The 15,857-nt window shown below is 38.4% G+C and overlaps 1 protein-coding gene across 1 annotated transcript; it reads right to left on the bottom strand.

The window, feature by feature from the left end:
- Positions 1–5,475: 5,475 nt before the first annotated feature.
- Positions 5,476–11,804, bottom strand: LOC128778016 (zinc finger protein 260-like). Its single transcript, XM_053905818.1, is given in 3 exon segments — positions 5,476–6,512; positions 6,515–8,230; positions 11,690–11,804. Coding segments are annotated over 2 exon segments (1,776 nt in total). The 5' UTR covers positions 8,160–8,230; positions 11,690–11,804; the 3' UTR covers positions 5,476–6,381.
- Positions 11,805–15,857: the final 4,053 nt, after the last annotated feature.

Here is a 15,857-nt window from a genome sequence, read left to right on the forward strand (position 1 = left end):
ACCTGAGAAGGAGAGATCTTTAACACTGCAAGGTTAAGACCACAAAATATCTAGAATTATGACCACAACTACAGCTATCTGTAACCTGTGTTAACTGAAGTAGAAGCTTCTTACTCCAGAGAGTCCTTTTCAGGGACAGGAAACATCACACCTGCATCAGGGATACTGCTCCATCAGGACAGGTTTCTGTTCTACCTGATGGCCCAGGCTCAGCCTAAGGTTCTGGACCTGGATCCCTAAGGGGTCATCAGGTTAGTCTCACTAGGGACACTATTTTCAGAACCAGGGACTCTTTGGAATATTTGGGAATGTCCTACATAGACTGCAGTTAGACTGACAACAGAATATGAATCTGCTTTCATCTCAGAGAAAAAGGAGTCATCCAGGGTCTTCTTTCTCCATAGGAGGAATCTCCTTTGTGGTACCCATGTGGGACTCATTCCAATTCCTTTTGCTATGTTAAAGGACACTAAGCAAGTATAGAGATGCAAATAGATAGAAACTGATTGTTTCATGGATTCTGGCCATTAGAAAAACAGATGAAGAGTCGTGATCCCCACCACACAGGAATTTTTAGACTACAGCAAATGCATAAATTGTTGAATTCAGGATTGTGGAGAGAATGAGAGGAAGAGGTTACATAAAGGGGACTCCAAACAGCATTTGGAGAAATAATTTTCTATATCCTTCTGTAATGTCATCTCTTCTCTACTTACCATAGTGCTGGATTTGAAATAGAAGATTCTCCAGCAAGAGTCTCTTTCTTTTGCTTATAAACAGGTCTTGCTGTCTCTAGACTTGATCTAGTCACCTTCTTTGGGGAAGTTAAGAGCCCTGGCACATGAAAAGAAAGAAGACAGTACCACACACCCAGGTAGGTGGGAATGAATGAAGCAGGTGGCACAGGTGAGGGCCAAAAGTCAAAGGAGAAAACCCAACCTTAAAATGTACTTTGGGAAGCTCTGCTTGAATGGACTGATATTGGAAGCCTAGGTTTATTTCTCTGGTGGTCACAGAAGGACATCTCCCTGTCTCACTCTTCCCATGCTCCTACATCCTCTAAGGACTTATGTTCTGTTCCAGTGGCTTCCCTGGCATCCACAGTAAAATTCAAAAGCCATCCCGTGGCCAGTGAGGGTGTGTGATCTGTTTGCTATGGGGACATGTGAAAAACGTTACATATAGGGAGTTTCTAAGTGGGGGTACCAATGTGATTTAGTCCTCTCCCATTTTGGGGTGCACTTATCTTCGGGAGACACACACAAGTTCTAGTACCATATCAGGGATGTGGGGTAGACTGACCCTCCCCTATCAAATGTAACACAGAGAAGGCCTCTCCATGGAGGCTTCCCCATTGACCAGACCTTGTACTTCATCTTCAGAAGTGAACCTGGGACCCTCTGTGTTTACATTGGCCTCACAGTGGAATAAGTTGAGCCATTTCATTAAGACCTACTTGATGCAAGACTCTATCAACAAGTGACAGAATCTCTGGGGTTCAGACACTGGAGATGGTAGTTCTAAAAACTATACAGGGGATCCCAATATGAAGCCAAGGCTAAAAACAGCTTTTCTAAACATTGCTTGCAAAGCTTTCATGTACACAGAAATCACTGTAGTGTGTGGAGGCACAAATATAGAGAGCAGAATGGGAGACAGAAAGAAGGTGGATTAGAAAGCTTTCATGTAAATCACAGAAAGCTTTCATGTACACAGAAATCACTGTAGTTTCCTACTAAGAACGGATTCTAGGGCCCTCCTCTCAGATATCATGACTCCCTAGGTCTGGATGAAGCTCATTAATTTGTATTTTTAACAACCAGTAAGATTGCTCTCCCCAGACTTCATCTCCAGTAGCACAAAGCAAGAGAAAACAGAAGAGCACACTTGACTGTCTTATGCCCAACCATCATCCTATCTCAACACAAATACTGCTGCTGCCAGTGGAAATTACTAACAGCTTCTGGAAAGATGACATTCTCTGCTCATCTCCCGCAAGCTGAGAAGGGACTAGATAAGGCTGTGGTGTCTGAGCAAGGCTGTATGGACTAAATAATATGTACACATTTATGAAAGGAATGTTTATTGGGTATCTACTATAGGCTCCAAGTGTATGAGAATTCACTGTGTCCAGGATGCTGGGCTGGGATTGTCACATTATGCAATTTAATCTTTCTAAAACCCTGGGAATTAGATACCATATGTTCATTTTTTTCTAGGAGGATTTAAATATTGGGTGAGCCTTCCTGGGAGCAAACATTCCTTCTCTTGTTTTTCATTATCAGTAATTTAAAAAATGATGTTGGGTGTGGAGGCACAAATATAGAGAGCAGAATGGGAGACAGAAAGAAGGTAGACTAGAAGCTCTGAGGGAAATTTAACGAGTCAATCATCTGCACTTATGTATTTGGTTAATTTTAATGGGTGGAAAGTCAATGGACATCCCAGGAATGGAAGGTGGGATGCTATGTGTTACCTTGGAGGCACTGTTTGAACCAGAAAGGTGAAAGTGACTTCCCAAATTATAAGTCCTTTGCTCTCCTTTATCTGAGTCTGAGTCTGAGTGTCAGTGAAGTATGAATGCCAACTTGGGTCACCCAGGAGGTGAAGCTGCTAGGAACTCTGTTCTCTGAGCTGTCTGAGAAGGGAGGATCAGGGACTGGCAGTGGAGCTGTGGAGGGCAATTTCGTGGTCTAAGAGGTCATTTTCCACAAAATCTGAAGGGATAATTCTCTGTTAGGCTCTGCAGGCCCCATTTAGGCAAAGGGACTATTCCTGATGCAAATTCTGGGATAGCTGAGCTCTGTGCCCAGAATGTTAGCCCCGAAGTATGAAACAGGAACTGGGGCTGGGGGCAGGAGCATCAGAAGGTCTGCTGGAGGTGGAATTGATGGGTGTCTTATGTGTTTATATTACACAGGGTGATCCTGAATGACTAGTTCCTGTTCCCTGTCTGCTCAGGGTCCCCTGCATTGTGGACGGTGTCAGACTCAGGTCCCTAGTTGGGGTGTAGGGCAGTGGGTTCACTTGCATTCTGCTTATGTGCATGTCTGAAGTTTTGGTACTAGGAAAGGTAGAAATGGGAGAGAGCATTAAAAACTCTAGGTATGAATGAAAAGATGCTCAACGTCGCTCCTCATCAGGGAAATACAAATCAAAACCACACTCAGATATCACCTCACACAGTCAGAGTGACTAAAATGAACAAATCAGGAGAATATAAATGCTGGAGAGGATGTGGAGAAACGGGAACCCTCTTGCACTCTTGGTGGGAATGCAAACTGGTGCAGCCGCTCTGGAAAACAGTGTGTAGTTTCCTCAAAAAATTAAAAATAGACCTACCCTATGACCTAGCAATAGCACTGCTAGGAATTTACCCAAGGGATACAGGAGTGCTGATGCATAGGGGCACTTGTACCCCAATGTTTATAGCAGCACTCTCAACAATAGCCAAATTATGGAAAGAGCCTAAATGTCCAGCAACTGATGAATGGATAAATTGTGGTTTATATACTCAATGGAATACTACGTGGCAATGAGAAAGAATGAAATATGGCCTTTTGTAGCAACGTGGATGGAACTGGAGAGTGTTATGCTAAGTGAAATAAGTCATACAGAGAAAGACAGATACCATATGTTTTCACTCTTATGTGGATGCTGAGAAACTTAACAGAAGTCCATGGGGGAGGGGAAGAGAAAAAAAAAAAGAGGTTAGAGAGGGAGGAAGCCAAAGCATAAGAAACTCTTAAAAACTGAGAACAAACTGAGGGTTGGTGGGGGTAGGAGGAAGGGGAGGGTGAGTGATGGGTATTGAGGAGGGCACCTTTTGGGATGAGCACTGGATGTTGTATGGAAACCAATTTGACAATAAATTTCATATTAAAAAATAATAATAATAAACAATTCAAAAAACTCTGGGTGTGATAACATTGGTCTGAGAGAGGCCTGGTTCCAACTTGCCTGAACTGTGAACTCAGGTGTGTGGGTGGTTGAGCTAAGATTCAGGGCTGGTACTCTGAAAATCTGGGCAGGTTAAGGTAGGAGCACATGACTGAAGCCTTTGGCCCTGAGATGTGTGGTGTCCTCTGTGAGCATGTGCAGCACTTGAGGAGAAAACTCTTATCTGCGCATGCGCTCGGGGGAGCCGCTACTAACCATGAAGTCTTATAATGCGCATGTTGAAAAGTGAGCCAAGAGGGGCAAGTAAAGATGTCACCCTGACTCTTATGCCCACAATGCAAGTGGGCAAGATATTCATACCATGTGAGAAAAGTGATAAAAATAAAAGGTGATACTGTGTGGTGTTAAATGATGAACTGATGTACATTCAAATTTTCAAGAATTCATTGGACCAGTAAATTTGTCCATTCAAATGGTTAGGCATGTTCCTTCTGTAGGAGATTATCTAGAGATAATGTGGAAGCAAAGGAAGGACATAGATTGGATAAACCTTCAGTAGGTATCTTATTTTTAGAATGCAATTTTACACAAGGAAAATCTGCCCCAAAATTAAAATAATAAATCTTAGGACTTTGGGGGTATTATGGCAACATGCCTGAAAGGACAAGTGACTTATGGAGATTAGAATACCAGATAAAATGTAAATTAGATAACATGAGTGAAAAAAACACAAGTGTATAATAGAAAGAGGTTAGAAAACAGAGTACTGTAGAAAAGATTTATTTGGTTTTGATAAACTATTGGCTACTTGTTACAGTAAATTACAACTTTTATTCAACAGTATTTTCCCACACACATCGAATTCTGGAAACATTATTTTCATTGTTTTTTTGGCTGTTTTAGAATTATCTGCCCTTTCTTATTCATTTGCTCTTTACATTTGTGATTTGATGATTTCTATCGCGGTGTACTTCCATCCTTTTATCTTTTGTGTATCTACTACAGGTTTTCATTTTATGGTTACCATGAGGCTTAAAGAAAACATAATAGTCTACTTTCAGTCGTTAACAGCTTAATTTTGTGTACTAAACCTCTTCCAAACCTGAAGTTATTCTTAAAAAATGTGAATGTACAATCCTATGCCACTTTAGGAGAGTTAGCTATCCTCTTTGTGATATCTGTGAAGATTTCATTCCAACCACATTGATTCATATTCTCTATTTCTATTGTTATTATGAAATTTCATCAGTACTTTACTAGACTGCCACCTCTTTTTCCTTAGAGACCAATTAGTAAAATATTTTATTTCTAACACTGAGAACCATGGTTAGTTTTAATAAATGGAGAAGGATGATGCTTTGAACACCTCTTTCACGAAATTCCTTCAATGTTATAACCACAAATAGCATCTCCATTTAGATTTTCTACACATATTGCACATCATATTGTCCTTCATCTTCCATGGGAAATTAGATATGCGTGAGTCCCACCTAAGGAAGGGCATCTCATATCTTTGATGCAGCAACAATCAGCCACATACTTTTACACCTCCCTAAGAATAAATGAATTTTCTAGAGTGATATGAAACTAGAAATACACTAATATTTGCTAGTCACAAATCTTAAAGAAGGTCAATGTAAAACAAAAACATATTGAAATTATACCTATGCAAAAATCTATCTCTTCTATCTTTTGAAACAAAATAGCATATACATTTTCTAAGTGTTGAACTTTGCATTATTCCTTATAAATCTTTTGATGTAATGTCTGAATAGAGTGACTGATGTGCTGCTTTCTGTGAATTTGTGACATTTGATATTCAATTACATACATTTCTAAATATTTATATCTTCCAAGTTACTTTTTTTTTTTTTTTGATGTTTTCTAAAGTTTATATTTAAAATGAAGGTCTTTGCTAATTCACTACATTTGTAGGGATTGAACCAAGTGTTCATTTTGGGGTACTCATGAATAACGATCAAATGGCAATTAAAGGCTAGGCTACTGTCTTTACATTTTACAGTTTTTTCTTGTATCATAACTGTGATGTTAAGTACATTGTGAGTTTCAGCTAGAGGTTTGCCACATTCTTTGCATTTTGTGATGCTTCTCCTCGGAATGAACTCTGTGATGCTAAGTAAGGCTGAAGCAGTCCGAAAAATGTTACCACATTTTTCCTATTTATAGAGTTCCCCTCTAGTATGAATTCTCTGGTGTCAATTGAGACTTAAACATGGATTAAAGGGCGTGCCAAATATTTTATATTGTAAAATCATCTCTAGGACACATTCTGTGGTCAGGAATCAGGGTTTACACAGCTTAAGCATCTTATAACAGTCTTTACATGTGTATCATTAATCTCTAATATTAATTCTCTGATGTGGAGTAAGTGTTGAACATCCTTACAAATTCTCACAGTTTTAAAATCTGTAAGGTTTGCTCCAGTATGAATTCTGATAATGACTAAAGGTGGAACAGTGATTAAAGGCCTTCCCACATTTTTTTACATTGGTAAAGATTTTCCCACTTTGAATTCTGCGATAGTTGAGTAAGGCTTGAGTCCTGGGTAAAGGCCTTGCCAGGTTCTTTCATTTTAAAGGTCTCTATATAATGTGAATTCTTTGATGTCGAATAAGATTTGAGTGCTGGTTAAAAGCCTTGCCACATTCTTTACAGTCGTAGGGTTTCTCTCCAGTATGGATTCTGTGATGTTGAGTAAGGTTTGATTGGTGTTTAAAGGCCTTGCCACATTTTTTACAGTCATAAGGTTTCTCTCCAGTATGGATTCTGTGATGTATAGTAAGTTGTGAATAACCATTAAAGACTTTGCCACATTCTTTACATTTGTAAGGTTTCTCTCCAGTATGGATTCTGTGATGTTGAATAAGATTTGAGTGCCTCTTAAAAGCCTTGCCACATTCTATACATTTGTAAGGTTTCTCTCCAGTATGAATTCTGTGATGTTGAGTAAGGTGTGAGTGCTGGTTAAAGGCCTTGCCACATTCTTTACATTGATAAGGTTTCTCTCCAGTATGAATTCTGTGATGTTGAGTAAGGTTTGAATGCAGGTTAAAGGCCTTGCCACATTTTTTACATTTGTAAGGTTTTTCTCCAGTATGAATTCTGTGATGTTGAATAACTTTTGAGTACTGGTTAAAGGCCTTACCACATTCTTTACATCTATATGGTTTCTCTCCAGTATGAATTCTGTGATGTTGAGTAAGGCTTGAGCGATGGGTAAAGGCCTTGCCACATTCTTTACATTTGTAATGTTTTTCTCCAGTATGGATTCGCCTATGTCCATTTAGTGATGAGCCGTCCTTAAAGGCTTTACCACATTCTTCACATTTGTAAGGTTTCTCCCCAGTAAGTATTTGCTGATGTTGAGTTGGTTTTGAGTGTGAGTCAAAGGTTTTGCCACATTCCTTACAAATGTACCTATTCTCTCCAGTTTCAATTGTCTTATGTATAGTTAGTCTTGATGACTGACTAAACATGTTCCCAGGTTTATGACATCTGTATGTGTTTTTCCCCACATGAGTCCTCTGATGATCACCAACATTGGAGAACTGGTTAAGAGCTTTCTCATATTCATTATATTTATGAGGATTCTCTCTCATATACTTATTCTTATTATGTATAATAAGTTTTGAGCTTTGATAAAAATCTTCCCCACATTTATTATATTCAAAATGCTTCTCTGGAAAATGACTCCTCAGATGTTTGTTAACATTTGAGGTGTGGTTAAATTTTTTCTCATATTGACTGCATTGAACAATTGTGTCTTCATTATAAGTGCTCTGGTAAGTTTGTGGGGTCAACTGCTCGGCAAAGGACCTCCCAAATTTATGCCACTTAGCACTTTTTTCTTCATCTTGAAATCTCTGACTTTCAGAAATATTGGACTGAAAGGTCAATATAATTCTATTTTCAAAATAGTTCAAATAATTTTCAGCATTCACTAGGTAAGTTTCCACATCTTCCAAATTTTCATTCCATAAATATGTATGTTTCAATACTTGATTTGAGCTTTTGCTTACAGAAACACATGGCGCTGCTGAAGTGCTGGACTTAAAAAGGTTTTTCCAAAATGCTTTATATTCTTCACCATTTTGGGCACTGAGATTCTTATTATGGGCACTTGTCTCAGTTTGGATATGTCCTTCATGATATCCTTGATGCCCTTCACTTTCACCATCATTGTCCCAGTCTATCATTAAGTGTAAATTCTCAAGGGTGCTGTGTTTGTATCTCCCCATTGACTTGTTTTGAAAAGAAGCTTCTATGCAAGACTTTGGCAGGAAGCTCAGGGTGCCATGTGAAGATACAGCTGAAAGATATCAAATAACAGAAAAGTAAAATCTTTCCACTTCCTACTTGCAGATGAATGGGCTGATGACTTCTATTATACAACCTTAATATCAGTCAGAGAAGGTCAGCAAGATGGCTGAGAAGTAATCATAAGGACTTCATTCCTCTGTGGACACATAAATTTGCACACAATGTACTGAGCACATGGCCTGATAGATAATTCTGTAGTATTGTCACGGTGTAGCACAAATCACTTTCCTATGCCTCATATGAGGCCAAAATTATTAGAAGGAAGACATTTAAATACAAAACACAAATGAACAAACTAGAATATAACAAACATAGGAGAATATCAATAGTAGGAATATTTGTTTTTCAGAACAAATCAACAAAATTGACAGACTTTTAACTAAATCAAGAATGAATGAAAGAGAGAACACCAACTACAATCAGAAGTGAAGAAGTGAAGGCAGACACAGTATAACTAATAGCATGGAAATAAAAATAATTTTAAGAGGTGACAATGGATAATTATACGAGATTTTAAAAATCTCAACTGATCTACAACTAATAAGTAAATTGAAAAAGTTATTAAAACAAAACAAAAACTCTAAATAAAGACAAGTCCTGTACCAGATGAATTCTCTAAATAATTCATACAAACATTTAATGAGAAAGTACTTCATTCTCCTCAAACATTTCCAAGGAGTAAAGACAAGGGAGATTATGGAAAAACTCTCTGTAACACGAGCATTAAGAGGTTATCAACGCTAAAGGAAGATGCTACAAGTGAAGAAGACTACAAACTACTACCTGTGGGGAATAGTCATGCAAAGCCCACCAAAAAATAAAGCAAACTGGATCAAAAGTTCATGTTACCATTTTATAGCATAGTCAACTGTGAATTCTTCCTGGAATTCAAGGGTGTTTCAACATATGGAAAACTATCAGTTTAAGACTTCAAATTAACAGAATGAAGATCAAAAATGCTATGATCATATTAGTTACAGAACAGGAAGTGAGCATATTGAACACCATTTCATGATTAAAAACACTCAGTAAAGCAGGAATACAATGCAACAGCTGCAACCTACTAAAGGCCATGTATGTATGAAAAGCTGCTATCTCACATATTATTCAGTAGTATAAGACTGGAAGCTTCTCCTGTATGATCAGAAACAAGGTAATGAAGTGACTTCACCACTTCCATTCAAAATAGTACTGTATGTTTTAGTCAGAACAATTAGGAAAGAAAAGAAAAATTGAAGAACTCTAAATTGGATGAGAAAAAATAAAATTATCTCTGTTCACAGATGATAATCTATAGAAATCCTAGAGAATCCTTATTTTTATATTTTAGTTGTGTTATTCTTTTGGTCATCACTTGCATTGTTTATTTCTAATAATTTTATCTACTGAACACTCCAATTTCAAATTTTGTATGCTATAAATGTTTAAATTGTTTGTTTCAACTTCAATAAATAAATTATTTATTTCAATAAATAAATAAATGTTTATTTATTCTTGAGAGACAGAACCCAAAGCAGGCTATGCACTTTCAGAGTGGAACCTGACATGTGACTTGAACTCATGAACTCTGAGATGATGACCTGAGCCAAAAATCAACAGTAGGACACTTAACCAACTGAGTCATCCAGGTGTCCCTCAACTTTATTTTCTTAACCTTACACAAGGAACTAGAAAAAAAGAACAAATATAGGTGAAATTTAGTAGAGGAAGAAAATAACAAGGAAAAATCAGAAATAAATAAAATAGGGGCGCCTGGGTGGCTCAGTCGGTTAAGCCTCCGACTTCAGCTCAGGTCATGATCTCACGGTCCGTGAGTTCGAGCCCCGCGTCGGGCTCTGTGCTGACAGCTCACAGTCTGAGCCTGCTTTGGATTCTGTCTCTCTCTCTCTCTCTGCCCCTCCCCTGCTCATGCTCTGTCTCTCTCTCTCTCTCTCTCTCTCTCTCAAAAATAAAGTAAGGTTCATGTGATTCTTTTCTCAACCCAGTGAATGTCCTTATGATTAATGTCTTATATTCTCCATTTGGTTTGTTACTGATAAATGTTTTGCTTAGATCTCTGGCTGAAGCCACATCTTGTTCTTTCATTTGGGAAACATTCTTCCATCTTGGCACTTTGTCTAAATCTCTGCCTTCCTCTGGAAGTTAGAAAAGGCAGTTCTATCTTCTGTTACATCCTCTAGGCCAGTGATCCGCAGATGCTCTCCTTGCCTGCTGTGAACAGTGTTTGGTCCCTCGCCTGAACGTGGCGACTGTTCACTAGGTGTGGTCTGGTCTCTTTGTGAAATCAGACCTGATACCAACTCCACCAGAACTGAGGCCCTGCAGAACTATCTGGTCAGGAAATGTGGTGTGGGCAGCAGCTTGTGTATGTCTCCTAGAGAGGAGCTGACCTTTTTGAGCCTGAGGCAAGCTTGAATCAGGATGGTACTCCCACCACAGCATGGGGGTGGGGGTGGGGGGAGGTTGGTGTAACCAACTTAGACAACCAGTGTCCCCACTAAGCTGCTTCACTCAAGTGACTCTATGTTTATTCTGAGGAGTGGGGAGGGAAATGGTGTCACCCATCTCCTTTGCTCTCAAGCAGGCATCTCAGTGAATGTTGCCTCTGAGGGTAATGCTCCTAGAATAGTGAATAATCTCACCCCTGTGTGCTCCTAGTGTTCTTCAGATCATTGTTTCCAAGCTGTCTGCCCCCAGGTAGTGTACCTGCCTTCTCTCCAGGCGCAATGCAGTGGCTATTTGTCTCCACCTGACTGTTAAAACTCTAGGCTTTAAGCCATAATAGTTTTAAGATCTTATGAAGTATAGCCCCTCTCATTTGCCAAGCCATTGGCTTTGGGGAAGCATTCTCCTGAATTCCCCTGTGTGCTCTCCTTTCTCGCACCCTTCTCCACAGCCACAGCTCCCTGCCCTCCACAGCACTGCGATCCATTTCCCTTAACTCTCCTGATGGAAACAAATGAGTGACCTGTATGTTCACAACTTCTTTGCAGCTGTGAGGGACTTCTTTCTGTCATGGATTACATGGAAAATAGAGGGAATGAGAGCATCCTCTGGACACAGTGTGGTGGCGACTCAGATAAAAGGTCAGCATTTGTTCAAACAACAGAAACTACAGAGCTGAAGACAAAGAGAGGAATAATCGTAACTACAACTTCTTAAACTGGGAAATAACAAAAACTCAGACATTACAAATGCCCAGATCATGTGTGAGAGGCACCAGAAATACCATGCTTTGTGTTCTTTTCTACAAAGCAAGTCCATAAGCCTGTGCCAAGAGGGTTTTTTTTTAAATTCCTAAATCTCATGAAAAGATCACAAAATATACCAAGAAATGGAAAAATGCATTTAAATCAGAACAAAATAAACCTACAAAACTGGGCCTAAATTAATAAAGAACTAATAATTGCCCAACAAAGATTTCAAAAAATGATCATAAATGGGGCACCTGGCTGGCTCAGTTGGTGGAGCGTGTGACTCTTGATCTTGGGGTTGTGAGTTCTTGCCTCACATGGGTGTAGAGATCACTTAAATATAAAATCTTAAAAAAAAAAAAAAAAAGGAAAAAAAAACATCATAAAGGTGCTCATGGAGGAAGAATGGAAAACAACTAGATAACTAAATGATATCATAAAACTATGCATGATATTTTCAGACCACAATGCTATAAAATTAAAAATCAACCACAATGGGGCGCCTGGGTGGCTCAGTCGGTTAAGCGTCCGACTTCGGCTCAGGTCATGATCTCGCGGTCCGTGAGTTCAAGCCCCCGTCGGGCTCTGGGCTGATGGCTCAGAGCCTGGAGCCTGCTTCCGATTCTGTGTCTCCCTCTCTCTCTGCCCCTCCCCTATTCATGCTCTGTCTCTGTCTCAAAAAAAAAAAAAAAAAAGTTAAAAAAAAATAAAAATCAACCACAAGAAAAAATTTGGTAAGACCATGGATACTTGGAGATTAAAGATTATCCTACTAAAGAATTAATGTGTTAACCAAGAAATTAGAGAGGAAATTAAAAAGTAAACGGAAGCCAATGAAAATGAAAATAGTCCATCCAAAAACCTCTGGGATGCAGTCAAGGCAGTAATAGGAAGTAAATAGGGAACATAATACAGAACATAACCTTACACCCAAAGGAGCAGGGAAAAGAACAGCAAATAAAGCCCCAAACCAGAAAAAAGATTAGAGCAGAAATCAATGATATCGGGGAAAAAAACAACAAACAAAAAAAAAGCAGTAGAACAGATCAATAGCAAACAAACCATGAGCTGGTTCTTTGAAAGAATTAACAAAATTGATAAATACCTAGCCAGATTGATCACAAAGAAAGAGCAAAGGACCCAAATAAATAAAATCACAAATCAGAGAGGAGAAATCACAACCAACACTGCGGAAACACAAACAATGAGAGAATATTATGAGCAGTTACATGCCAACAAATTGGGTAATCTGGAAGAAATACACAAAGTTTTAGAAACATGTAAACTACCAAAACTAAAACAGGAAGAAATAGAAAATTTGAGCAGACCAGTAAAGAAACTGAATTGGTAATCAAAAATCCCCCAACAAACAAGACTCCAGGGCCAGATGGCTCCCTAGGGGAACTCTACTAAAAATTCAAAGATTTAACACCTATTCTTTTGAGGCTGTTCCAAAAAATCGTAATGGAAGGGAAACTTCCAAACTAATTCTACAAGGCCAGCATTACCTTGATTCCCAAATCAGACAAATCCCCACTAAAATGGAGAACTACAAACCAATTTCCCTGATGAACATGGATACAAAATTTCTCAACAAGATACTAGCCAACCAGATCCAACAATACATTAGAAGAATTATTCACCAAAATCAAGTGAGGTTTATTCCTGGGATGCAGGGCTGGTTCAATATACCTAATCAATCACCATAGTACATCACATTAATAAAAGAAAAGATAAGAACCATATGATCCTCTCAATAGATGCATAAAAAGCATTTGACAAAGTACAGCATCCTTTCTTGATGAAAAACCTCAAGAAAGTAGGGAAAGAAGGAACATACCTCAACATCATAAAGGCCATATATGAAAAATCCACAGCTAATATCATCCTCAATGGGGAAAACTGAGAGCTTTCCTCCTAAGGTCAGGAACATGACAAGGATGTCCACTGTCACCACTGTTATTCAACATAGTGTTGAAAGTCCTACCCTCATCAATCAGACAACAAAACGAAATAAAAGGCATCCAAATTGGCAAGGAGGAAGTCAAACTCTCACTCTTCACTGACAACATGAAAAACCCAAGACTCCACAAAAAAACTGTTAGAAGTGAATCCATGAATTCAGCAAAGTCGCAAGATATAAAATCAATGTACAGAAATCAGTTGCATTTCTATACACTAATAATGAAGCAGCAGAAAAATAAATCAAGGAATCAATCCCATTTACGATTGCAACAAAAACCATAAAATATCTAGGGATAAACCTAACCAAAGAGGTGAAAAATCTATGCACTGAAAATTATAGAAAGCTTATGAAAGGAATTGAAGAAGACACAAAGAAATGGAAAAACGTTCCATGCTCATGGATTGGAAGAACAAATATTGTTAAAATGTTGATACTACCCAAAGCAATCTACATATTCAATGTAATCCCTATCAAAGTAACACCAGCATTCTTCATAGAGCTAGAACAAACAATTCTAAAATTTGTGTGGAACCACAAAAGACCCAGAATAGCCAAAGTAATGTTGAAAAAGAAAACCAAAGCTGGAGGCATCACAATTCCAGACTTCAAGCTGTGTTAACAAAGCTTTAATCATCAAGACAGTATGGTACTGGCACAAAGACAGACACATGCATCACTTGAACAGAATAGAGAACCCAGAATTGGGTTCCCACAAATGTACAGCCAACTAATCTTTGACAAAGCAGGAAAGAATATCCAATGGAATAAAGACAGTCTCTTCAGCAAATTGTGTTGGGAAAACTGGACAGCGACATGCAGAAGAATTAATCTGGACCACTCTCTTACACCATACACAAAAATAAAATAGATGAAAGACCTAACCGTAAGACAGGGAGCCACCAAAATCCTAGAGGAGAAAACAGGCAACAACCTCTTTGACCTCAGCCGCATGAAATTCTTACTTGTCATGTCTCCAGAGGCAAGAGAAACAAAACCAAAAATGGGACTTCATCCAGATAAAAATCTTCTGCACAGGGAAGGAAACAAACAGCAAAACTAAAAAACAAACAGCAAAACAGACAGAATGAGAGAAGATATTTGCAAGTTACATATCAGATAAAGGGTTAGTATCCAAAATCTAGTAAGAACTTATTAACCTCAACACCCAAAAAAAGCCAAATAATCCAGTGAAGAAATGGGCAAAAGACACAAATAGACACTTTTCCAAAGAAGACATCCAGATGGCTAATAGACACATGAAAAAATGTTCAACATCATTCATCATCAGGAAAATACAAATCAAAACCACAATGAGATACCACCTCACACCAGTCAGAATTGCTAAAATTAACAACTCAGACAATGACAGATGCTGGCAAGGATGCATAGAAAGAGAAACTCTTTTGCACTGCTGGTGGGAATGCAAACTGGTGCAGCCCCTCTGGAAAACAGTATGGAGTTTCCTCAAAAAAATAAAAGTAGAACTACCCTATAACCCAGCCATTGCACTTATACAAAGGATACAGGAATGCTGATTGAAAGGGGCACATGCACCCCAATGTTTATAGCGGCACTATTGACAATAGCTTAAATATGGAAGGAGTCCAAATGTCCATCGACTAATGAATGGATAAAGAAGGTGTGGTATATATATAACAATGGAATATTACTCAGCGATCAAAAAGAATGAAATCTTGCCATTTGGAACAATATGGATGAAACTGAAGTGTATTATGCTAAATGAAATAAGTCAGTCAGAGAAAGAAAAATATATGATTTCACTCATATTTAGACTTTAAGAAACAAAACAGATAATCACAGGGGGAGGGAAGCAAATGCAAGATAAAAACAGAAAGGGAGAAAACCATAAGAGACTCTTAAATACAGAGAACAAACTGAGGGTTGTTGGTGGGGTGTTGGGTGGGGGATGGACTTGATCAAGCAGAAAAGAATCAGACAAGTTAAAGACACCTTGTTTTAAATTATCTAGTGGGATGAGACTAGAAAAATATGTGAAAGGATGGAGCCTACATGACTCAAGTGACACACAAAAAAGAGGTCCAAATGTAAATTAAGGGGATCCCATAAGGAGAGGAGAATGAAAGGGGGCAGAGAGCCTACATAAAAAACTAAAGGTTTGTACTTCTTACATATGTGGAAAAAAGAGACAATTTCAACAAGCTCAGTAAATTCACAGCAGGATAAATGTCAAAATATGAACACAGTGAAGCATGATTTAAAAAAAAAAACAACATGAACACAGTGACACATTATAAAACTAACCTCGAAAATTACAGAGAAAAGGAGAATTTTAAAACGCCATGACAAAAGCAGCTACCTAATGTTGTGGAAGGTCCCAACAAAAGGAAGCATATTACTATGGGATTGCAAAACCAGAATAACAAAATTTAAACCAAAAGTACTACACAAAAACAGATGAATTTTTAAAAGGAAAC

The sequence above is a fragment of the Panthera pardus genome, unplaced genomic scaffold, assembly GCF_024362965.1.
Source record: "Panthera pardus isolate Hobbes unplaced genomic scaffold, ASM2436296v1 HiC_scaffold_18, whole genome shotgun sequence".
NCBI classification, from domain to species: Eukaryota; Metazoa; Chordata; class Mammalia; order Carnivora; family Felidae; genus Panthera; species Panthera pardus.